The 26,755-nt window shown below is 38.9% G+C and overlaps 1 protein-coding gene across 1 annotated transcript in view; it reads right to left on the reverse strand.

Annotated features, from left to right (window-relative positions):
• Positions 1-4,484: 4,484 nt before the first annotated feature.
• Positions 4,485-26,755, reverse strand: part of LOC308222186 (bMERB domain-containing protein 1) — a gene marked incomplete at its 5' end in the record, with an annotated part of 46,710 nt that continues 24,439 nt past the window's right edge. Inside the window, 4 exons of the mRNA XM_080619881.1 lie at positions 4,485-4,898; positions 6,104-6,186; positions 7,773-7,887; positions 10,591-10,664. Of these exons, the coding sequence (XP_080476007.1) occupies positions 4,786-4,898; positions 6,104-6,186; positions 7,773-7,887; positions 10,591-10,664 (385 nt within the window). The 3' untranslated portion in view covers positions 4,485-4,785. The remainder of the gene's footprint in view (positions 4,899-6,103; positions 6,187-7,772; positions 7,888-10,590; positions 10,665-26,755) is intronic.

The following is a 26,755-nucleotide window of genomic DNA, read 5'->3' on the forward strand; positions in this document are numbered from 1 at the left end:
GACTTTGTCACTCAGGTTTATTTTGTGCTAGTTACAGAAGGTAAGATTATAGTGACAGTCTCTCATGCTGTCCAGTAGCTAAGGAGCTTTTGTGTTTATGGTGTTTTATTAGAGCAGCTTTGATTGCCCAGTGAAACAAAGCTAGTTCATCAGAGGGGGTTTCTGGCCTGAAGGTGCACAGGAAAATAATAATGTGATATAAGTGTGTTTACAAAAGCTTCAGTACTAGTGGTGTCATAAAGCACTGCATTTTAAATACAATCAAGAGGCTGAGTTGAGAGGCCTGATCAGTGGAACTCTTGGGATTTAAGAAAACCAAGCATATACATCACTTTTAACTGTAAAAGGAGTCTGAGATCTCCTTGTTTTTGCAGCCAGTAGTCAAACTCATACTTTCTAAGAGTTGCCTCTGAAATGCCAGTAAAGATTTTAACTGCTTCAGAGAGTATGGATGTGGGTGTAGAATGTGTATTTCTACACACCTTACACAGAACTTTGTAATTTGAAGTAATTGATTTCAGTCTGCTGTAAATGTTATAGTTCCAGGTGGCATGGTTTGAGAGTCTCATTGAACAGAATATTGGGAAAACTTCTCAACCACCTGCTTAGTTGCAGATGAAAACATGCTTTTATGCCTGCGTTAGGAAGACAGTGTGACAAAGCCTCAAGCACACATGAGCTTATTGTCACCAGCCACAAAGATGGAAGCATGCCCTAGTTACCTTTTGCAGTTCCATACTGTAGCCTGCAGTCTTGTTCAGATGATAAAAAACAACTGGTGATAGATATTCCTTAGTTGACTCTCAACATTGTAACTTAGTTAATATAAGCTTTGATTTCATTGTGTTGTTTCCCACAGGAGGAAGGTTGAGGCAAGGAGAGCAAAGCAGCAACGTGAGATTCACGCCTCAATGCACTTGATTACATCTCATTCCCATGTAGTCTCTGGTCACTGAGATCTCCAGAGTGCCCTGTACTAATATGTGTAAAACCTCTCTGGTGAGCAGATCAGGCAGCGCTGGGTTATTATTTTCTTTCAATTGCTGTTACACCCTTCTGCCCTGGCAATGGTTTTGATACTCCAGTATGTTGGGAGCTTTAACTTCTCTATGTAGGGCTGAAAACTATCTTCTGATCTGTGCAGTGCTCTGGGCTGTATGTAGTGAGGTTTTGAAGTCACCTAGGAGTGTAATGGGATTGGGTTTTTGGTGGTTTTGTTTGTGGAGTTGGAGAAACTGTTGTTTGTTTCTTTCAGTGAGACAAAATCCTTTCAGTTGTATTTCAGTCACAGCCCTAACTCACCAAATGATTCCTTTCTTGCAGAATAATAATCCTACTATTTTTGAAAAGTGCAGCAGCACAGTAAGTGCATCCCACTCTACTCCATAACTACTTCTTTCTTTCAGTAACAGGAAGAAACAGAACTTAGTATAACACAGCAGCTTAGTTTATTTGGAAATATGTTTAACTTTGCTGAAGAGATTCAGTAGGCCATGGGAAGGTACAAGAGAACCATTTGCTGGTAGAATTAATGATTAGTACAAATAGCACTTCAGCCCTTTGTTTTTCTCAGTAGACCAGGATCCTTTCCTGAATATAGCCACGTTCATATAGGAACAGTGTGTCAAATCCACCTTATTTTCTTCATTTTCTGATGCCTTGCCTTCTTTCTGAAGTGATAAACAGCCAGGATGTCCAGAAGAGATTTTGGGTCAACTGCTGTTCCTCTTTCTTTCCAGACAAGAACAGATATCTGAAAATCAGCTCTAAAATTATGCCAGTTACTCGATGTAGTCACCTAAAGATCCTTGTCTTATACTTTCTGCTGCTTTTACATATGGGGATTGCTGTAATAATGTGCTATGTTCACAGGATCATGGAAGTTACAAAGCCCTTCATTGTTCTTGGGAGTACTCAGGGATTTAGTCTGACTCTTAAAAACAAGAACCAAGATTCTTACACACATAGTTCCTTCCTAAGTTTAATTTGTTCAATTACAACAGTTATATGTAAAAGTAAGCCATTAGAGCTCTGCTGTGTTCTGGATGGACAACACTAAGCCACTGCTGAACACAGCTGAGAGCCTGACCTCAGTCTGAAAAAATCCAGGACTTTATCGCTAAGTGGCATCGCTAACCCCCTTCTAAAGGAACCACTGCTGCATTGCAGGCAAGCTGTTCAAACCCACCCAAATAGAAACAGAACTGAAGCATTTGCTAATTAGAAGCAAAACAAACTCTCACAAAGAAAACCTTTCAGCTGAGCCACACTAGAACTTCTGAAAATGAAGTTCACTCTCACTAATACTGCTCTAGGTAGGTCCTTCTGGGGCACTGGCTACCAGTGCTAACTGGATATGAATATTACATTTTCATACTTGCTGCGCTTTCTCTTCTTCACTTTAATTAAAAGGGAGGTCTGTAGCCTAGTCATGAGCGTTGCATACCAGAAATTACTAGCTCTGTTTCCTGTTAGTAAAAGTTTTCTCATACAAACCTACATTCTACTGATTTCATTTTTCTTCCCAAAGGAACAGATTCTGTGCAGCATGCAGGGCTCACCTCAGTCATCAGCACAGCCTGGTTTAAACACTGATGTGCGTAAGTCACCTCTTGCCTTACAAAAACTGTGTGCCAAGTTCTTCAGGACCCTTTACTTACTAACATTCACAATACTTGGTTGTAACAGTTGATTCTAAGGCTTTAAGTTTGGTGCTTCACTACAGGTTTTTCCCAAACTTCCATTTGCCCTTATTACTGGCATTGAACATCTGCCTTTTGTCTTAGGATATTGATAATTCCTGATGTCTTAATTGGGTACCAGCAAATTCAAGAGGTTGAATTTTCCAGAAGCCAGTGGGTGTTTCTTCCCCTCCAGTGTGTACTCTCCCTTAAAAGCAGTTTTCTCCATAACTGTTAATGTACACAGGTGCTGTAGAGAGTCCAACCCATGCCAGATACAATAGCTATTAACAGCTACAGAGCTTAATGTGGTGATGCGTGTATTAACAAGGATGCAATAACTATATATGACTATTCGGCCTTTGGGTATGTAATGTCCTTTTTCCTGTGTCTTTGGTCGAAGTAAATACAAGTGTGTCATATCTTAGTGGAATCCTTTCGTGGTTTTTCTTCCTTGATCCTTAAACCTTGAGGAACTTAGTGACGCAGGTTCTTTGAATCAAGTGAGTCTGCAATACTGAAACAAATTATTCTGGAAACACAAATCTTCTTAATTGAATCAGTCTGATGCTAGGGATTAGGTTTTATTTGTACAAGAATAGTCTGGGTTACTTTAGATTATGTCTATCTGCTTGAATTTAAAGATACTTCCTCTTTTTTAAAAAAAAAATATTACTGTTTAGCCTTTTGGAGTAATTGGTGTTATTTCTTTTTTCCTTTCTTATAGCTGTGGTTCCTTTCTATATAGAAGTGCTGATGTCACTTAGCTGGCTTCAAAAAAATGGAAGTTCCTCTTGAAGAACTTTATTTTAGGAACTTTTTTCTATCTGTTATTTCTAAGCCTGAGATTTTCACATTAGATCCATGTACATTTATTTTACTATTTACACCTATCACAGTACATTTATATGAAGTACCATCACACAGACAAACCAGCTACTGACAGCTAATATATTAGATTCCACAAGGCTTAATCTGCATAGAGACCAGAAACACATTTAGTAGTGAAACACAGGTAAGTCTTTCTGTATTTCCCTTAATTTTAAACCCATTTTGTGTAGAATGTGATCTCTCTACCACAAATATCTCCTTCTGTATTTGTATGTTTGTCTTGTGGTCAATTTGTCTTGGGTGACTACTGTTCTCCTATGCTTGAAAGTTTATATTTCTTGTGGTCATGACATATGCAATTGATAGTTGTTTTAAGTGTTGTTTAAATATTAAATTCTGTTTGTCTTCCACCCTCCTCCCAGCAAGCTACCAGTGCTACATAATGTTGTACTGCCGTACTGCATATAACTTCTAACAGCAGACAAAACTCTCTGGGTAAATATTTCTGTGACTCCATGTGAGGTGCAAATCTAAAAGAGAAATGGTACAATTCTGGACTAGATCTATTTGCAGTTACTGTAGCTCTGCTTGTTAAAGATTCATCAGATTTATTTTTGGTGTAAGCAATATTAATCTCACTTGAGTAATTTAGGAATCATATGGGATATAAAAATCTTTCTCTACTTGCAACATCCTTGTCACTGATCCTCATTCTTTCTAAAGAATTTGAAGTGAAAATCCACAGTAAGGTAGTTGAAGATCATAGTAGTTTGATAAAGATTCTGTATGCAACATCAGTTATCCTGAAATTGCTTCATCTATCAGTTGTGCTATATACAGCACATACTACTGTGGCTTTTGTTTTGAAAAGTAGCCAAAATGGGTACTTAAGCAATTTTTGAGTGCTGTTTGTCAAGGGAAAAAGTATACAACATTCTTACCAAGTGTAGACCTATTAAAATTGCCATTTTACACCTTACTGGATGAAATACACCCTCTTTCCATTCACTTCTATCAGTGGAGTGTTTTTGTTGACTCTACTACAGATCTTTTCTGGTCACTGGACAGCCACTATATATATTTCTTTTGTTTTTAGGCATGCGTGTTGAGTGATCCATGCAACAGTGAAGAACCTGCCATTGTACATTCCATACATAACTGTTGTACCAGTTGCTCTTGATTCTGTTAGCAGGATGCTGTTAGTTCCCCTCACTCTACACAGTTTCATTCAATGAAAACATTAAAAAAGACAAACATGGTAGAAAGCCCAGAGCTACATGATGTTGCATTGTGTGGCCCCACAACAATCTTTAATAATAGCCAATCCTGCCTTAGCAATGGTGGGCTTGCTTGGAGGAGGTTCTGCCTTCTTTTCTGCTGGGCTGCCTGCAATGTTCAAAACAAGATACCATTAAAACCAAGAGTTGGTCAAACTCTTTCTTCCTACTTATGGCTTAAACAATGCAAGCCTTTCCTGCCCTCTGCACCCAAAACCCCATCTTCCCCAGGTATCTTAACTTGTTAGAACAATACTTCTAACACTTGGTAGTAACCAAGCTGGTATGTGGAGTCCAACTGGCTGAAGAATCCAGACATCTCAGTGTGGGGGGTAAACTTTTTGCTCCTTGTTCAATCCAGGTGTCCCTTTTCACATCCTTAGAGTCAGGTAATAGGTCCTTCCACAGAAAGTCATCTTACTATGCTTAAACCCCAACAACTGAGGAGTTAAACAAAAATATTGCTACAGTTTATCATTTCATCACCTTGGATGCTGTAATTAAGAGAGCAAGATAAAGGTAGGCTTTAGTTTTTCAGGGTGAAAAGAATCTTTAACATTGTATTTAAAAGCAGCAACGTAAGGAAATTAGCAAGGGAGATGAGATATGCTCCCTGTGACTAAAAGGGTGTAAACAATTAGTGAAGCATCTTAAAATGTCTTTATCAACCTGGTACTTGAACTTTATGGTCATTCCACATATCTCTAGAAACTCTTGAAGAAGATCATTTGTGCAAAATGGCAGTGTGTTTGGATACAAACCTCTTCAGCTGATGGACCAAATCCACTAAGAAGGGCACCACTTGCACTTGACTGTCTCCCTGTTTAAGAGCTCAGTTTATGACAGGTCAGAACCTGTTAACTTTTAGAGCTCATGCTGTGGCTATATTTGTTTAAAAGTTGCAGCTAAAAGCTTCCAAGGGATCATATAATCCGCTTAGTTTCTGAGAAATGTGTTTGCAGTTCCATAAATTTGGGTTGAGGTGATTGAAAAGCGTATTTATTCTGGTAAATGTAAGAAATTTGGGGCAGCTGTGGAAGTTTGCAGTCTTCTCTCTAGTTTCCATCTTGCCTGCTGTAAATGGGTAAACTTTGCTTCAGATATCCTAGTGTTTTATCTGAAGAGGGTTTTTTTTCCCCCAGCTATTTCTGCAGAACCAGATGGGAAAAAGATTGGAAAAAATAATCTACTTGCATTACAAAAGCAGGTTGTGGCAGTGGGTATTCAAATGTACTTTGCATATTTAAAACATACAAAGCCATTTTAAAGTGGTTTTCCTACTGTTCTTGTTTTTCATAATGTTTAGGAACTCACTAGTAGGAGATTGTGTAGCTTTGTCTATGGGTTTCAACTTGGTGCGAAGGAATTCAGCCATCTCTCTGTCTTCTTCTTTCTCTCTGGAAAAAAGAAAAAGAAATGTCATAACAATGTTTTCTCCATAAATGGCGGCCGTAAAAGCTAGAGTAGCTAGGATCAAATCACTAGTAAAAAATATATTTTGCCCTTTTCAGAAATTCTTAATTTTTCTGCTTATTAAAGAGCAAAATATTTGCATAAACAGAAAGAGTAACAACCTTCTTGTAGAATGCAGAATTTTCACCATGTTTCTTGTCTCTTGATGCAGTTGGATTCATTATACTCCCTTCTCAGTGGATTTAAACCATAATGTATAACCTATTTTAAGATGGCCTCACAAGTGCTTCATGATACTTCCTCTACAAAGTGGAACAGAGGATATATATTGCTGTGATTATAGTGCTTATTTTTAAAGGCTGGATCTCATGGTCTTCTGCTGTTAGTATGTATTTCTCTTTGCCTGAAGCTGACAGCATTAGACCCAAAATAAAAAGATGGTGTTGCTAACCTTAACTGTGTCTATTGTGGATATTTCCATATTAGTTTCTTTGCTATTTTGTTACTTTAACATTAAGTGCACTGATTGAACATCTCAGTTTAGAGGAAAACTAGGGTTTTATTATCAAGAGTTTTAAAGAAAAGCCTCCGGGTTTGCTCCAGATATGAACTGGCATTAATGTATTCGCATCTGCATAGTGCATAGCAGTACATTCTCAGCAGCCTAAAATTAGGCTTCTGCATTGTCTGGCTGCTGATGACGTTTCCGTGATTTGCACATCAAACTAGCAGTTGAGAACTCTAGATTGCCTTACTAGCTCAGGCTTCTTGTCAGCTGCCAACTTTGGCCAGCTTTCTTTGATCAGCTGCAGGACTCTGGCAAGCATTCTTCTCTTCTGTCCTTTGCTTGCTTAGAATATAAATGTGTTGGAAGAGATACTGTTGTTTAGGATAAATGGATTGATGAGCCTTGAATCTTTAATGTAGAAAGAGGCAGGGAAAGTAATAGCAAAGATATGAATGTAGGGTAGGATCTCAGTGCAACAGTTGGAAATGAACTTTTGAGGAAGATCACAGGTTTCTTAGCAACTTTAGGCTAAGATACTGAGATGAAATCATTCTGAACTTGCTTATGCTTTAGGTTAGGTAGACATGTTAGCAATTGCATTCTCGCTTTTTTTTTTATCATCACTTGCAGGGTGATCATAGTAATAATAAAAACTGACCACATTAATAATTTGTTTAAAAATAGAAAAAGGCAAATTTTAGATGTCTACAAAGTAAAATTGTAAAATTCTATTTCATGTCTACTCATACCAAGAGGATCCTCTGGTAGCAGCAAAAATCCTTCTCTCTTTAATGGTAATGCCCAGACATTTTCTGGTAGGAAAGCAAGACCAAACCCTGCTCTATGCCGTTAATGATTCAGTCATCTCATGATTAAAGAGCCACAGAAGTGGAGGAATTCTGATTTCAAAGTTTTTCCTATGGAACTAGGAGGAGGCTTTTGACTTGGTAAGTTGTTTTAAAAGACCAGTTTTCTCACATTAATGTCAATGTAAATTTTGTCACTCCAGTATAGTACCAGACTTATGAAACCTCCCTAAGTTCAGTTGCTTTTAGTTCTTACCGTAATCTCTCCACCTCTGCATCATCTACAAGAAAGTCTCTTTTTTGTACCAGTCTGTGGATCTTCTGAATCAGTTCATCCTCTCTTTGTTTGTCCATCTTAGTTTTTTTTTTTTCTGGTCAAAAACAGAGAAAAGAGGCTATTACTTTAGATTCTAGGGAGCAGAGTGGGAGGTTGGACATTGTAGGTGCCTAAGAATGAATTGCTGATTGATGTCAGTGGTTCTTCAGACCTGAGTCACCAAAACCCCAGCAAGTTCTGGTGACTGCCTTCCTGCTGCTCTTTTGTTTGAGTAGCTTAATGGTCTGGAGACTCTATGAGGCTTGCCAAGCCTCCTTTTAATATTAGATTTCTTTGAAAAACCCTGCTTTGAATTTTTTAAGGAGCTTTGGTGAGAAAATAGTCTAGGATGCTTCATTAAAATCCATGCTACAAACTCCCTTTGACCTCAGGGGAAATGAGACTATATCAAAAGAAACCCTTTCTCTGTACTTCATGACAGCTTTGGCTGTCGGCTACACCACTTTTTTTCCTACTCTGGTAAGGCAGGTGAACAACAAACCCACATAAACGGCATCAATTGTAAAATGTGGAAAAATAAATTCAAAGTGTTTATTTTCCCCATGTTTCAAAAATCTGAGTAATATATATGTCATTATTAACTGGCCAGTCTAACAACTAGGTTGTCTATAAACATTGATTTTTGTGACATGAAAGATGTGCCTGTCAAAAACTAACACTCATGAATGTTGGGGATTACAGAGCTGTAGTTTAAGGTTATAAAGCAAATGTAGTTAAGACAAATCTTCAAACCTAGGAAGCTGAGTAGAGATGAGAAAGCCAGAGGCAAATCCTAACCCACATATTTCCTCAAAAAGCTGAAAATTTTTATTAGCTGTGAAGGCACTTTGCATTAAATCAAGAATTCTGGTTTTGAGCAGTAGAATTCTGTTTAAAGAACCATAAAATTAAGTACATTAAGAGTGGTGGGAAGAAGGGCAAGCTGCCTGCAGTCTGCTGATTGAACTTCTAAGATATTTTGAAGAGCTATCTAAATCAAGTACTTGAAAAGAATTGTTTCATACAGCTTAGTTTTGCATCATGGGCTTCAGAATGCTTATTGCGGGGAACTTCTGCAATAAATCCATTTAGATAAACGCACCTTGAATATATTTTCAAGACAAATTCTATAACTCTCATTCTCAGACATATTCCTTGTACAATTTTAAGTTATGGTCTATCAGTAGGAGAGGAAATAATTTGTAATACAATATATGGCTGGATATATTATCTGTGTTTTATCCTTTAGAAATTATAAAGGAAGGTTGACTGCTGCAAAGATTTCAAGACTCTGGCTTTGTTTCCTATGGGGAATTCCTGTGATTAATTTGAATTTGCAGTAGAGAAAAAAGAAGAATGCTTTGAAATCACTGCTTTTTTTTGCTTTAGCTCTTACGTCTATGGAGCAAAGCATCTCCTCCTCTCACTACTGAAGATAGAAGCCACTTCCTATTTCCTTTCAATCCATCCTCCTCCCAGATTGAGATGTGCTCTCCCATAATATCCTTCAGGAAACTGCCTGCCAAATATATGCATCCTGAATTGTGCTAAGGAGAAACTGCTTTCTGTGGATCTCTGCTTAAGACTTTGTGATCAATCCTAACTGCAAGTTAAAAGTGTGGGTAAGAAAGCTTCAGACTAGAAGAGGCAAGGCAATGGGAATCATTCATAGATATTTTCTAGCATTCATAATCCTTCCCAATACCATTCAAACCCATAATGTACCAACGCTGTTAAAATGTGACCTGTAAGTAACTAAGAAGTATAAAGAAACAAAAAGATTATTAATCCACTTCTGTTGAGTGCAAAGAAAAGTGGAAAAGGTTCTCACACAACTAAGAATGTGGCCTCAGAGTAGTCCTGTTTCCCAATTAATGAGTGACCTTTCTCCTTTGTGGGGAGAAAGTTGTCTTCTAAAGTTGCAGAATAAAATATGGGAGAAGAAATGAGATAACCAAAGGACAGTCAAAACTTATCCTTAATAGTTAGGCAGCAGCAAGTTATTTGTTAAGGGTGCTAGAGGTCATGCAGTAATGTCTCTGTGAGAGTTCTCTATGAGCTACTGTAAACGGCCCACTGCAGTTGCTGAATGCTTTGCAGGATCTGTCTGTACTTTTCTTGAACAGAGTAGGATTGGTGTGGATGATCTAGAACAGCAAAGCTGCAGTGAAACAGAATTCTTCAATGATTTCAGCTGGAGATTAAAGACTGCAAAGCTGTCTACACTAGTGACTTTGCAGAGAATTAAGGCAAAACACAAAGACTTGCCCCTTGCTTTTTGTAGAAGCCTTTTACTTTATTCTAGATGGTAGGTTTAACTACAGGTGTGGCAATGAATTGGTGTATCTAGAGAAAAAAAATCAATCACATTCACAGTGATGGTTATAAATCCCTTTCCTTTCTGCCTTTTATCTCTGATACGTCAGCACCATCTTTTTTACCTGACAATTTCTATGCCATGTGTCTCCCTTGAGATTGCCAAGGGAGTACAAGGAATGTGCACCTTGAGTGATATGCAGGGTTGCTGCAGGTTTCAATGCAGCAGTGAAATACAGCATGAAAAGAAATTTGGAGATCAGGAGATTAAAAATGGAAAGGGAAATGGGAAATAGATACAAGGATGGGAGGAAAGAGATATGAAACTCAACCTTGGGGGTACGTTTCTGATTGTTAGGGGCAGAGGAGTGTTCCTGACACCATCCCCACCTGTGCATCACCCAAGCATTATCCTAATATTGGGTTAGGAAATAGCCATTACCTGGAATTGCTACCAAATTCTGCAGCTCGCTCTTAAGGTTCATAATGTCTTTACATAGCTGGATGTCATCCATCCTGCAGAAACAGAAAAGCATGGTCAGACACATGCAAAATCCACCCTGTGCTGATACAAACATCCAGATCTCCTCTGAATATTGTCCCTTGCTGGGACCTGTGCATCAGCTGGAAATGCAAAGGTTTAACCTTGGGATGCTGATACTGTTCATTCACCAATTTTAACAGATAGCAAATTAGCTGACCAACTAGTAATAGGTGGAAAGGTTCTGGGGAGTTACTAATTCAAGACATAATTTGTATTCCAGCTTCCTTTGTGATCTTACTAATAATTTAACCCTGATACCAAAGATCTGGAAACTGTTATAATTTGGCATATAACTATTTTGAGGTCTTGTGCCTTGGGTGAATGTCCTCCATGGCTGACATGAATGCTTCACATCCTTGATGTGTGCAGAAAATCCATTAATGTGAAGACACAGAAGACATCTGAAGAAAAAACAAATCTGACATTAGCAGAAACTGCACCTTTAGTTCTTACTGAAATTGGTACTTTTCCTGAGAGCTCCTATACTGAATTATTCCCTGGCAGGTAGCAAACTTCAGCATTAGCCTCCTGGCAAAAGTTTTGTTTTAGTGTCCTGGCCACACTGGCAGCTAAGGCTCAGGTGTTGGTTTCAAGGGCTGCATCAACTGAAATTATGCCCTGAAGAATACAAGAAACAGCCTTTGTGATTGATAGAGCATTCTCCAGCTCATGTCACCAGCACTGTCCTCACCCACAGATCTAAATTCTTGCTTCATAATCCTGTGCCTGTAGGGTGGATTGCCTATTGCTTAAGTACCAAAGGTAAGCTGAAGTGCTTTCAGAACATGGGTTGTTACAGTGGTATTTCAAGAGAGGAAACCTGAGGGATTTGTGTGTGTATGTGCGAGTGAGCACACAAAGGATCATGCAGTCAAATAGCTGAATTAAATGAGGAGTGGAAAAAATAGGTAATTCTGGCACAAACAAGGTTTTAATCACAACACAAGAGCTTTTATTCTCCCTGCTGCCTGTGCATGGAGCGCAGGTCTCTGCAGGGAGCTATCTGTCCTTCAGCTGCTTTGCTCATGTTATTAAAACATGTTGATCCTTTTATTATTTGCTGCTTTGGTTAACTCCATCTTGCCTGTTCTGATACTTTCACTGTGCTATGACAGCTATTCCTGCTGCCCTTTTGCTTCTCTCTTCCCGAAATATGACAGTGAAATATCTCTGATAATAATCCTTATTGCTGGCAACTTTTTATTGTTTAGGTGCCATTGTCACCTCAGCTGTGGATCATCTCTCTCACCATCCATCTTGTAAGTCTTACTTTCACTGGGAAGACTGGCATGATAGCCTCAGGGCTAGTCCATGGCTCACTGCTGTATGTGTTACAGCATTTGGAGGCAGAGACATTTATACTGATGATTATTCTCGGGCTCCCCATATTATTTATGCTGATCACAAGCAAAGCCAGTTTTACTCTTGAGATCCATCACGCTAAATGGTACTGAAATTCCTTTTATCAATTAGGAATCTTAAACACCATCCCTCAGGAGAATCAGTATTCAAAATATGCTGGGATGTGAGCAAGCCTTACAGCTCCTTATCTGTTCAACGTTCATGCAGTTTGGGTGTCATTAATATAATGACTGTTAATACATTTGAGAGAAATTACTGTGGTTAACAAAGACGACAGTTTCTTGGTAAGAAACGTTCAATATTGAGCTGCTGTATTCAAATCATATTTAGGGGCCAGATCCTCAACTAGTGAAGAGAACAGTGAGTTTCTAGAAAAGCCATCTCTGTGACATACAGAGAGAAGATATTTTTTTCTGTACTGAGTAGACTGGGATTCAGTCCGGGAAGATCTGAAAGATACCAATTATAATACTTCACTCTTATCAGCTTGGCTGCCTGCCCTCCTCAAAGACCTCCTCAAAGCCAATGCCACTGCTCTTCTCTCAGAATTTTCAGGAATTTAAAATGTCATTGGCAGTATGTTCCAAGTAAGCCAAAGCCTTGATGTTCAGTTGTCCCTACAGTCCCTTTGCTCAATTTGTGGCAAAGGTACTGCCTCATGTTGCAATTGTAGTTGCAATTACTCCCATTATTTTGGGTCTTTTAAAATCGGACTGCAGAGTACACAGCTAGCACTCCCCATGTATATTCTTAGCACTTTTTTTTGAGAGACCTAAACTTTGTTCCTGCCTTGTAACTCACAGGAGAGAAGTGGCCAAGCACTTCAGGGTTCTAACAGCTCTGTGATAATCTGAATTCCAAAAGTCATAAACCAGATGATCTCGCCAGAGTCCCAGCTGTGTAGGCCAGTACATTCTGATGATGGATAAAGACTAAACCCACCATCTGTACCAATCCCCTCAAGCATGTGGAACATCTTTCCTCCCATCTGTGTCAAACAGCCTTTGTGCTTCACCCACTCCATAGTGCTGGTTAGGGGGGAAACAAAAAAAAAAAAGCTATAGTTAAAGGAGGTCTATGTAATGTGTTAATAACAACCATGTGAAGGCTTCATCCACCCAACTTAATGAAAGCAGGAGGTATAGTTGCTTGTACTTATAAAGAACATCACACATCTGTTAGTAATACTGAACATAGGGCAGTCGTCTTGTCCTGAGCAGAAGTCACACTGCTGCCCTCAAACAAAATGGAAGAAGAGGAGCTCCTGGGAAAGCAAGCTCTTGGCATGCTGTTCAATCTGTACTGGTACTATGGCCCTTCCTTTCCTTTGCTCCTTATGCCCTGGTGCTTGGACGTCAGCAATACAGGAAGCCCAGGAGAGGTTAATACTGCTTCTGGGAGAAAAAAAAAATCAAATCCCAGTGGATTTCTCATTTGAAAGCTGGATTGTCAGCAGGGTTTGACTGAGAGCATATTTGTATTACTGTCAGGCCTCTTTAGGAAGTAAGCAGAGCTTTTGGGAATCTTAAAGAAAGCAGTAATCTGCAGAGTAGAGAAAACAAAACTCCTTTGGGTCCCTTAACCTTCTATAGAGAAGCTGGAGAAACACGCTGAGCCTAATTCTGCAGCACTCTCTGCTGTAAGTCAAATCTACCAGAGTGCAAGACAGGCAAGAGGAGAAGTTAGACTATTGTCCAGCTTATTTAAGAGCACTGTTATGCTCACAGTGCACTTGGTGCTTTCCTTGAAGGAGAGCAGCACAGTCAGGTTGTTGGTCTGTGCAGAATTCAATGGCTTTTTCCCTGTAGATACAGCATGGCATAGGGTACTGAAAGGACACTCTTCAGGTCTGTTTAAGTTACCTGCAAAGCTGCTCGAGATATCTGCATAAAATTTGCAATATAAAACAACCTTTGCTGAACTCTGGAATAGACAGTACATTCCTGCCAGTCCCTGTGAAATCATTTTGATGTTGTAGAAAAAACAGCAGTAAAGCCAGCAGCAGTTACAATAAGTCAGTTTTTCACCTAGGGCTGAGCTTTAAATGTCTGCCCAGTAATCTTAAACACATGAGTTATGAGCATGATAAAACATTTCTCTTATTAGGAGCCCAAATCCATTCCTACAGTAACTGAAATAGCATTGAATTAGGGATGAATTCTCAGTGTGCTTTCATATATTCCTGACACTGTCTGCAATTCTGTTTTTCCATTTCTTGATGGCTTATTACAAGTAACCCTCTGCACGCTTGGAGATATCACATAAGTATCTATTATTCTTTTCTCTTCTGGTATCTCAAGCTGCAGCATCAAAACCTAAAAGCAGACTCTGTTTGCCCCCAAAAAAGATAAAATAGCTCATAATGAATAAACAGCACGAGCAAAAGATCTTCTAAACATGATACAAAATGACAGGAAAATAAGTGGGTCGGAAGAGCCTGCAGTAATCTGGCATAGTGACTCAGCTCCAGTACGTGTTTCTGTGGTCCAGTTACTAGGAGAAGAATGCTCTGAGCACTGTCATTCCCATAAGATCCGCAATGAGGTGACAGCATGAGTCACCTCTGCTGTGCACCATCTGGACTGAGGGGGAGCAGGGCAAGGAAACAGAGGAGACCTCCTATTCAGCAGTGGTCTGGCAGGTCTCGGAGGCTACGGAAGATAATGGCAGGCAGGATTTAAAAAAGAAACACTCTGTACTGGACACATAAGTGTTTGTTAGAAATTATTTTTCCATTTTCAGCTGAGGAAGAAAACCAAATTCCCTAGTATAAGACTTAGGTACTATCTAAAGCTAGGGATGGAAAAAAAGCAAACATGATAGTAAAAAGCAGTAGGAGAATCACTAAACACACTAATGGTCAGCCAAAGAAAAAGAGATGCCAAACAAGTTTGTCAAATGCTTAAGATTTGAGAGTAAGAACTATTAATAGCAGCTACATAAGCATCAAGTATCTTTTTTCATTGATTTTCAGGAGGAGCAGAGCAATTCAGTGTGTCTAGAGAGCTGCTGCCTTTGCTGAATGACTTTCAAAGCTAGAAATAGATCTGTGCTCCCTCTAGCATGTCTATAAGAGAAGGTCTGAGATTCTTTTGTTTTCTGTTATTGCATTAAAGTGCTTGAAGTTAAAAAGTGAATGTAGAGTGGATTTGTTGGTTTCCTTCTCTCTCTTCCAAGAGGGTTTGCAGGCACTTAGGTTATTTTTAGTTCTCTTTTAATATACTCCTGTCCCAGAAGCAACGTGCTTGCAATTGTTAGTTTCTGAAGGCCACATCCTAGACTGGCAATATCAAAGTCTAAGAATCAGATGTTACGTGAAGTCATGAGTTGACATGATTACATGTATCTGGAGAAGGTCTCAATATAAGGATAAGAAGATCATCTTCTTGGTGGTGTCACAAATGAACATGCTGAACACCAGCCAAGAGCAGCCAGTAGTGATGGAGAAATTTGTGTGACTTGAAGAGCTGTGTAGAAAAATAAGAGAATTGCTACAGACAGACAGTGATGTGTTGTCAAGCTGCAGATTTGTTAAAATAAGGACTGAGGAGGGACATCAGTGGAGACTACCTTTGGGGACTGTAGGTGTTTAAGGCCTTGTCAAAGCAGTTGTAAATTTGGAATGGTGAAAGTATCCTGGGAGTACAAAAAACCAAGAAGTTTATGTATGCCCCTCTTCTACATTTGACTCTGTTTTGTTCCTGTCAACTAATTTTAGTTTCTTAAAACTTCTAATTACAAACCTGTGAAATCACAGGCAACATAATGAGTTGTCTGAGTCATTTATGGTGTGTGTTTAGCACCTTGTTATTTAGCTTAGCACCTGGTGCTGCTCAGGCTGGAAGACACAGAGCTGGCAATTAAGATAACAGATTGCTGACCAGCCTGCTTGGCAGGTCAGGTTACAAATCAAAAGTCCTACGATTAACTTTAACTAATAAGTGTGTCTCTCTTTTCTTGTTAAAAGTGCTCTCTGATGGAGGAACAGTGGGTAGAAGCACTGGACCACAACTTGCAAAGTAACAGTGTAATTCAGCTGTCGCTTCAGACAACAGAAGATGGCAGGACTTGAAAATCTCAGTCCCTGGAGGTCATATTTAAGGCATATTTCACAGAAATTCAGAACAGCATCTAAAGGAGCTGTCTGTATTTCATTTTCATTGACATTGTTAAATTCCCTTGAGTTTGGCCATCTCCTCTGTCAGTTATGAAGTTTTACTGTCAACTTCACTAGTAACAAGAGGAGCCCCACTGTGAAGGGGAATATTGCTCTACAAAACAAAAACTAAGTTAATTTGTCTAAAAATATACAATAGAGAAGTTAGATTTAAATCCAGAAGCATAACCCCACTGCAGAAGCATACATGTAAAAGTATAGAGCCAACTTATGTGCATGGTTCATTTAAACTGATCTGACAGTTTAATTTTTTGTTATTAGGCAGCAGAAGGGGGAAATTCCAGGTTTGGCTATGTGTTATGTGTTGTCTCTAGCAGAATCAATGATACATTTCCTTTTAATTTGCCTCTGTATTTGACCTTTTCACATATTTGATCTTTGCTTTTAAACCAGAAGAACAACTATTTGGTATCAAAGCTGGAAAGAATATAGAAGTATTTGGTATAAAATGAAACATTGACAGTCAGTCCATTTCGGGACTTTTCAATTCACTGTTGAATCACCACTGGTCTATTTATAGCAGGAGGCAAGTGAAAGAGGCCACTGAAATACCACGGGTCAACAGTTACACGTTATCACAGAGCATCCTTGCCTTATAGGAAGATCAGCTGTGCAAAAGGGTGGGCCACAGTAACTGTGAGCACTATATATGTAAATGATGCATTATGAATACATTATCTTGGATGCATGGTCTCATGGCAGACAATTCATTCTACCATTCACTCACGCAAACCACACCACAGGCAGCTATGCACTGGGAAATCAAAATCAGTTTGGGATTAAAGGTTCCATTTGGATATACAGTGCTAAATTACTGACCTAAAAATTACTAAATCAAAAGATTAAAGATATCCAGAGCTGCTCCCTCTTCTGTTAACAACAATTTGTGACAACCATGACATACATTCAATGTAGAAAATGCTATTTCAAGAACATTTTCTATGAAATAATTATTTTCCTAGCTATCCAACAGAGATGATAATGAAAATCTCTCCATTTAATCTTTTTCTCTTTTAAGCCACAAATATCCCAACTAACAGATATTAAGTCTACAATTCATTAAATACTTTACTAATTGTATGTTCAGCATTATACACCACTAAAAAATGCTTTTCCTTTCTAAGCATTTTAAAATAGCAGTTTTTCTGCCACACAGTTGAAAATGTAACGTCATATTTTCCTCTGGGGTTGACTGTTTGCTGTCAAAAAGGGCAAAGGAGATGGCTCTGCAGAGAGATCAGACTGAACAAAGGCATTTTTTTTTCCTCTTTTGGGAGCTGTCTTGTTCAGTTTAAAATGCACAGTCTGGAACTTTGCAATTTGGTCCTCAACTCATGTTCCTGCGGCTTCCAGGCTTCCATGTGAAGAAGTGGGAGACTCTCACCAGAGCTGGACCTTTCAGGAATTCCCAGTTCTACATATGGCATGCTGACATCCTTGAGGCTCTCAGATCCATGGCAGTCCCCTAGACATGTTGTCCCTAATCTCAGAAGACTCAAGCTTTGAGTATTTGACAGCTTTCATTACAGAAACCAGATTGTGCCATTTCTCATCTTCCAGTTTCCTGATTATTTCCTCAAGGCTTCTGGATATTTGCAGGTGAGACACCATTGCAGTGTGCTTGGAATGGGAAAGGCGAATGGGGACACACAGTCACAGCCACATATTAATCCTATCTTCCAGAACAGTGTGTGACACACCAGGCTGTATCAATGGGATAGCCATGGTATCCCTCATAAAGCTGGGCTTGGTATTTTACCTAATGGTACCTTATCTTCTGAAGCTGACAACCTGACATGTACATTTATTGAAAAATATATATCATCACACAACTGCCTCCTTCTCTACAGCATCAAAGTGCAGCCTATGATCCTACAGCAAGATACAATCAGGGAAAAAAAAAAGAGAATTCACAGTAAGAGATATTTTGTCAAGATTATAGAACTGTGAAGGAGAAAAGATTTATTACTCCTTTCCATGAAAAGACAGATCTTGCCAGAAAACACTAACAACAACTACTCTATTAATAAAAAAATACCCCCAAAACCCAAACCCCTCCCAAAAAACAAAACAAAACAAAACAACACCAAACTGGGTTTGTTGGTGTTATTTCTTTGCTCAGTACTAACAGCTAGGTGTCAAAACTCAGAGAAAAGCACTAGATACTGCACATGTAAGTAAACAGCCCTAACAATTCCATGCCTAAGATCAGAAGAGAGAGAAGATACAGTACAAAGACAAAAAGTAGCAGAGGAAGCAAGAAAGCAAAAGTCAAAACATCTGCTCAGCAATATATAACCAGTAAGTTACCAGTGCCATTCACACTCTTGACAGTCTGTTTATCTTTTTACACTCTACCTCTCACACTTAGCCAGGGTGATGCTTAGTGTGTGTCACTGTTGCCACAAGTGACATTAAGCCACTGGGAAGTCATAGTTGATACTACATTAGTGAGTCACTGAAACAGAGATAAAGTATTTGGTTGAAAAAGTAACTGAAATTTGAAATTAACCTCATTCATACAAAGACAGCAATCCTTGCTGCCTTTTCTCACTTCAGAATGGAAACACTCCACAAAGCAGGCTTTTTAGTACACTATTACTTTTTGAGTTTAGCCAGTAATGAGATTGTTTCATGTTCCCCCTTTGTGTGAGTCTGCTGGATTTACTGCACTCATTCTAAATTAAAACATATGATTTCTAAGTTGATTTACTGAAGGTTATCATCACAAAAGGATTTAACATCTCACTTCTGCAGTTATTGTGTAGCTTAACGTTATTTCACTTTGCAGTGGTTGCATAAAGCCAGGCAATCAGCAGACACACCTTTTTATGCTATAAAATACCACTGTGCTATGCATACTGCAACAGACAAAGGTGAGAATCCTATCTATCTGATGTGTTACTCTTTTTACTAGGAATATGAATGATAATTTTTTCTCCATGATAGATCTGCCCTAAATTTGACATTCTACTATTGCGTCCAATGCCCTATAGAATGATCATTATTGAAGATCCCACCTCTACTGCTACTAGAAATGGATACATTGATGTCACAGCAAATTGAGATTTATGGGGTTGTTTTTCAAAGTGGGAAAAGGATAATGTTTAAAAATGTAAGGAAACAAAAAAAAAACCACCAACAAATGTAAGCCTAATTGGAAGCAAGAAAAAGCAAAACAAAACAGGGATTAATTATGTACTCTGGACAACTAATCAAGATGTAGGACTGCTAGGATGAGTTTATTACCAGGACAAAGTCAAACTGTAACAAACATATCTACATAAAAGGTAAATGTTCCTGGGATTACAAGTAAACAAACATAACAGTATGAAATGGTCTAAAAACCTGAATAGACCTATGGAGAATTTTGGTGATGTAGCTATTAGGAGCACTCTGCAGAAGAGGGAGTAATCTAAGTGTACAGTGAAACTGTACAAAGACAATGACCAATTTTAATTCTGCTAAGTCAGTGTGGAGGTGAATTTGGCTTTTGCACAGTATTAGCTTAGTACTGTAATAACCACACAGACGTTAAGCAAATACTGAGTATTATACTATTTTTACAGATAAAACAAGTTTAATGAGCTAAAACTGTTTTCAATAACCGCCTAAAGCAAGCTAATAGGGATTATTGTTTAATATCTTCCCTATAAATTTAAAAATTGCCATTCAGTATCACCTACATGGTAGAAATAACCACTCTGAAGACAGCTATCACAGGTGGAAGCAACTTTCACAGTTTTAGTTCAAGGTCATCCAACATAGCTGGCTTCAAGTTTTTGCTTTCCATCTGGAAAGCCAGCAGTATCAGGCACTGACAGATTTCCTGAGGAGCATGTTTCATGATGACAGTGAATGCTATTTTATATGAGCTCCATGCCTCTTCTATTCATAGGCATAGGCAGTAACTGTGGGTGGTAAGATCTCACCTATACTATTAATATTTATTGAATCAGAATATGATAATACATTTTAAAATGCATGTATTTTGCACTACAAATTATTTTAAGGTTCAGTTTTGATCTGTTCCTGTATCATATAGAGGTCTGAGGTTTTGCTGCCTGTCTCCGCTGGCAGTTAAAGTGAGTTAACACATGCATTATCCATTTTTTACAATTGTGTTTTCCATCACAGTAGATTTCCATGCCCCCAAGTGATACAAATCCTAAACTGCTTCTGAAGCCACACACAACTATCCACAGCAGTAACATATTGTATGTGCAACAGAGAGGATGCTGCCTGAGCAGCTCCCTCAGCTTTTGGGTCTGTTATCTCACCAGGAAAACAAAAAAAGGAAGTGGGATAAGGAGAATTAGAAAGAGAGAGAGAGCATGCATTTTTGAAGTGGTGTGGTTGCTTTCTTTAACAGCGAAGACAGACTGAAAATTTACAGTTTGACCCACACCTCTTTTTTATAGAGAACATTTTAAGAAATAAGCTGAGAGAAGTCTGAGGCAAATGAGGAGGAACAGTGGCCAGCTGTAAAATTACAGCTTTTCCGTACATATTCTCTTTCAACATGGGCTGAGTCCTCAGCTTTCTGATAATAAACCCAGAAGAGCTGCCGATAGCATACGATGGCCTTAAGCTGTATTTTCATTTCCTGGTTGGCTGGAGATGGTCACAACAGCTCCTGGCATAATTCTATGAAATTTCACAGTATCAGTAGCGTAGAAGGAGAGATGCTACAAGCAACCATAACTGCTACGTAACCTTGACGTATCCTGAGGTGGTTCATCCTGGGCACTAACTGAGACAGGGCCTTGAGACAAAAATAAGGTTCGATAATGTAATTACAGAGCAAATGACAGTGCATCTGCTCTGCTGTGACTATAGCTGCCTGAGTTAAAATATGATTGCACAGCGTAAATTGTGGCATTACTTAATTGAGAAAGGCTTGATTTTCTAATCTGAAAATCAGTTCCACGTAAACTTTAGGTAATTCTTCATAGCAAGGAGGTATTCAGCTGCAAATAATATGGACTTCCTGTATAAGAACAGTACAGCTGTCTTCAGCTGCCCTCCTTTTCTTTTTAAAGGAGGAAGTAACAGCATGGAGCAAAGCAAAGGACAGGCTTACAAAGGCTAATAGCATATTTGACTTTCAATTCGTACCAAGGTCTGCGAAACATAACCTGTTAATCAATTGCTTCAGCTGATTTTGCTTTATTTTTTTGTAACTGTAAACAGAAAACCAAGAATTATTTTTAGAACTATTAGAATTAGGATTCTTAGAAAGCTGGCCTTCAACAGTAAATTACTGGTCACTAAAACCCAGCATATATTGCTCTGTGGGCCCAGTACACAGATGCAGACAAATTGCAACACCTTCTTAAAGATATCTTCTGAACTTTAAAATAATTGTGATGGATATTACTACATACCTGACTTGTTCACCAGTCAGGAACGATGCAATTTCTGGAAGCTATCAGTAGATGTCTGACAGTTTAATTTTCAGAGCTATGCTCTATAAACTCTGTGCTGAGTTCAGGTTTGAACTGGGGTACGTGGTCACCTTGGGTGCTGTACTTCTGGCCATTCATTGCCCACTGCCCAAGCCTGAGGCATTGGAGGTGGTCACTTAAGCTTAGGGGTTAAAGGGTTTTTGAGGACCCTAGCTGGCAGCCCATGGCCCTCTGTGCCACACAGGCCAGCAGACAATAAGGGGAGTGCACAGAGTTTGTAAGGAAGGAAAAAAGCTCCTCAGAGATGTTTCAACAGCAAGGCGGGTGTCAGAGGAACGGTCACTGCACAGGCCCAGCAGACCGGGTGGCCATTTTGTACAGCATGGTTGAGCTGCCACAGAATGGCAGCCATTTTGCCTCATGCAGCCACAGAGCTCATTTTATCTGTGAGGGCAAGCAGTTAGCACCACATGCATGGCTCTGCAGTGGAAGGGCCCCTGCAAATGACCCTCTCTAAACTTTAAAAATAAAGTGTGCACCTTATTAAAGGAATTTCTGCTACCCTTTTTTTAACCAGAAGCATAAACCTGCAGGCAGGTGAATGACTTCAGTATCATCTGGTGACTGAATTCAGTATCATGTGAGTTACTGTTCCTGACTGAGTGTCCAAGTCTCTTTCCAAAGGTGGAAAATTTCTTCCTGAGAAGATTAACCTTTCTGATGATTACACAGACTGAAGATCGTGAGTAATTTCAATATCCAGTATAGCACAGAGCAGCTTGATTATTCACACTGTGACTGTTGCAAAGAGGTGGAGAAAGTCATAAACTAAAAAAACAAGCTTTGATATTTTAACTCAATACTTAATCATAGAAATGTATGTGAAATTTGTTTAAATATAATTGAAATTTTCCTCACTTAAATTCTGAAAACTGAAAATCTGAGTTTGTTGAACTAATAGCATGATTGATAGATATAAGCTACAACATGAGAGACTGAGCTTTCTTGGATATGCATGAGGAAAAACCCATATATAGTTTTGTATGGGTTTTGAACAGTATTCTATACCACTTCTTAAGTCTAATACTATTAAAGAATTTTATTTTTTCGTTTAATCCCACTGCTTGATTCTCAAATACTTTTAAGACTTGCTTTGAAACAATGATGATTAAGTATCTCACTTCTATCTCTTCATCATCCCACTCATTCTTTCACCCCTACAGGGTGACTCTTCTAAAGCTTTTAGTGATGATGAACTGTTAAGTAAAGATTTTATTTAGATCCTGAAGTGTTACCAACTGTGAGTACTGTAATGTAACATTTGAGTAAGGACGCAGGGGCAATATACTTCATTTTATCCTATTTGTTGTATTATAGCCTTCATTAGTCATTAGTGTTACTTTGCTCAGTGGGGAGAGAAGAATATGGGCCTCATAGTATTACTATGGTAAAAACATTACCCTTGATACCTTAACTTTCAAAGTAAGGAAATCTGTCTGTATGTTTTCCTAAAGACTCTCTCATGTAAAGTTCATGTTGCTTGTGGAAACACACATGCCATACAGATCACAACTGAGGAACTGCCTGAAAGACATTATCAATGATGTCACATATTAGCAGGAAAAGTTTTTACTGGTTCATGCACAGAAGTGTGAAAAATGCAAACCAACTTCAGGTCTGCTCAGTATCCGATCCTTGCTAGGTTTTTGTTGGTTGGTTTTGGGGGGGTTTGTTCTGGCTAATACACTAACCTAGAGCAGTTCTCTGCCAAATGCCCGTACTTTCTGACTACTGCATTTGTTTCAGCAAAATGTTGACATAACATATAAGACAACAGATTTCGTTACAGAGCTGTTCCAAACATCAGTAAGGGTGTCTTTTATTATTATCCCATCTCTATCTTCGTGTGTCTTCTTAAAGGAAAACAGTAATTTCAAGTTAGCAGTTTTAGAGCAAGCGCCTTTCATAGATTAAACCTGCATTGCTCTGACAGGGAAAGAGTCTGCTCTGATTTCTATCAGCAACAGGTCTAGCTTGCAATGTGGTTTTTTTTCTTATTCTTAAATGTGAATACTGTTAAAATAGAGTGTCTGTGCTGTGAAGACTTGTGGTAGTTGCTGGTTTGTGTAAGTAAAGCTGACAGACTGTATGCCTCCAACAGGAGGAAGCCCTGGTCACCATGAGGACTAGTGATACACTCAAGAACAAGCCCTACAGCTTATTTGCTTTATTTTTATTTTTAGGTTTTTTTTTTTTAAAGCACAGCTACAATGTACAATGTAGCCAGGTCCTAGCTTCAGGGTCTGTCTACATGTGTAAAAATAAAAAAGTCACACAGAGAGATAGTGAGAAGAATGAACCACTACTTTTAGAAATCATAGCTAGAGATGTAAGCTGTGGCTGGATGTGTAAATGATACGGAATTATTTCATCATATTTATGCCTTTATAAGAACTAAAAGAAGCCAAATTTAACTCAAGAGAATTTCTACTTTGTTGCTAACAGCATGAAAAAAAAAAAGAGAATAGAAACATACACATTTTCTCCACTACTATACCTATGTTTTATCCTTTTGTTACAGTTGAATGACAAGCTAAAACAGGTACAAGAACTAAAGAGATCTCTCATTAAAGCTGTTTTTGAACTCAGTGGTCTGAGCATAGGAGTACTGCTAGTTAGCAGCTACATGTTCAAAGTTGAGTCTTCCTTAAGCCTGTCTGAGGTGGCTCAGTTTCATGCTGTTGGTTCATCATTCATGCTGGTCATTCATAGGGGCATCTACTTCTGTCAGAAGAAAACAGTTACTAAAATTCATGACCTACATATACACTTCTAGCCTTGAGACACTGGCAATGCATTACTTCAGGAAACAACTGAAAAAAATATGGCCACATATAAAGTCTTTTACAATATGTCTATGAATTAGTTTGGGTAATTTGCTTAAATGGATACAAAACTTTGACCACTGATGTAACTGTGAACTGTGCTGTTAATCTCAGCAAGTGCTCATTAAAAGACATTTGTCATTGAAGACAAATGCAATTGAGGCCCTCTGTCAGTGTAAAACTACCCTGAGTGAAAGGCAGTAAAGAACAGGTGCTGCTCTATTACTTGGGCATCGCTAGCAACATGCTTCTCACTTGTCAGGAATAAAATGTAAAAACATTTTAAAAAATGAGATAATGTCAAACAGACAATCTATTGGACTCCTAAAAGCTATTAATGGAAGCATGTTCTCATTCTGGAGGCCACTGTTGGGTGAGAGAGGCTGCTTTTTCTTTCACACTTGATGAGCCGGTATGAAGAACCTGCCTGTTGTAAATGAACTTAGAAAGGTGGGAAGCTTGAAAACTCATGATCAGTGCAGTCTTGGTTTGCAAGTGTAGTCCCAGTGCAGAGACAGATGCCATACCACCATTTCAGTCAGTGGTGTTAACAAACTGAGTTTAACTCCCTCAAGGATTAATGAGCAGTGTCAGGATATTCTGCCACAGAGAAGGAAGCAGTCAGACTAAAAATCTGTGTGAATATCCTTAGAAAAGTAGTCATTTGGTCCTGTGCACTGAAGGAGTGAGAGGGTCTATGGCAGTGGCACACATCTCAGTTCCTCTTGCTGAAGACAGGGGCAGCAGCAAGCTTAGCTTTCCATGACTTAAAAAAGACAAACAAGTAGGGCCATCTCTGGTAGTTGCCGCCTGTCACTTGTTTGCTTTGCTAATAACAAGGGCCAAACCTAGTGGAGACTGTGATGCTCAGAAGAGCTTTCCTCACTCAGCCAGTGAACCGCTGGGGAGTGCTCCCAGGTAGCTCTAGGCAGAGTGTATTTGGACAACATCTAATGCAGGAAGAGTACTGTTGCACAGTACAAATGTCAGTTATAGTCCATTTTCAATAAGCAAGCTCCTCTGTGTTAAATTCCTCCCTCAAACACCTCCTAGGCAATACACAGTAAAGAGTGTCATGCGTGTGAGCACAGGGAAAATGAAAAGAACAGACTGGATACAAGAACAAACAGAACAAGTGAAGAGCATGCAAAACTATGACAAGCAGATGTCCACCATGGCTCTCATTCACTCATTCTCATGAAATTGTTTCAGTCTTTTGTTTGATACAGAAAATATCAAGAAAAGTGCAGGGTTCAATGATGAGGCTTCTTACGGATTAAATCTATGTACAAGCCAATAACCAAGTAGTATTTGACTACCGGGGCAGGTGTGACAAAACCTTTCCTTTTATTTGTACCACTACCGCATTATTAAAGGTCAGTATCACTGTTACCAGTCCTTATTTCCAAAGGTATCTAAGAAGTGATTCTGGACTAGAAGTCTTCTGGGATAATAGACTGTGCTTGTTTGAGGGTGAGGCTTTCAACCTCTAGCAGTGCAAGTCAGGGCACTGAAATTAACCTCCAGGTGCAAGGGTTAAAGCACCAGTCCTATCTTTGTATTTTAAAGAGAGAAGAGAGCAAGTTTTTTTCAGACTACTTCATTAATGCCAAGGGTCTGGGTTCAGCAGGTTTTAGATCTGCTGAGGTTCTTAGCCTGTCAGCAAAGGTAGTTTCTGACCCCACGTACTCACAGACAGATGTGGCTTCAAAATAATATACTACTTATTAATAAGTCCTGGTCTTCTAAATTCAGTGATTTAGGAATATAAACCGTATTGACTTTATCATCAGAACTAGATTAATACTCATGAACCTTAAATGAGGCTCCTATGTCTGGCCCTTCTGTCAGTTTTGAAAATCCCAAAATCCCTCTTGGAGTATTGCTACTTAATTTGATACACCAAAATGTGTTTTGTTTTCATAACTTAATGGCTTCCATTTAACAAATGTCAAATCATGGATGCTATTAGTCCAGAACACAGTGTGCTCTCCTGTGACATGAACTATCTAAGACCACTAATGAAGTGAGGAATAAAGCCTGAATTAGGTCAGACTGTGGAAGCTCCAAATCCCCTACCTGTTGATATTTTCTTCAGACAAATATCCTTCCCATAAAGATTGACGTCAGGTATAAAAATATGCTCTGCAGACATGTGCTTTGCTAAAGTTTCCTTTGTAAGAAATAGATCCCTTTTATGTCTTCTGCAAATCATACTGAATAAAAAAGGT

Source organism: Psittacula echo, assembly GCF_963264785.1.
Source record: "Psittacula echo genome assembly, chromosome: 5".
Lineage (NCBI taxonomy): Eukaryota > Metazoa > Chordata > Aves > Psittaciformes > Psittacidae > Psittacula > Psittacula echo.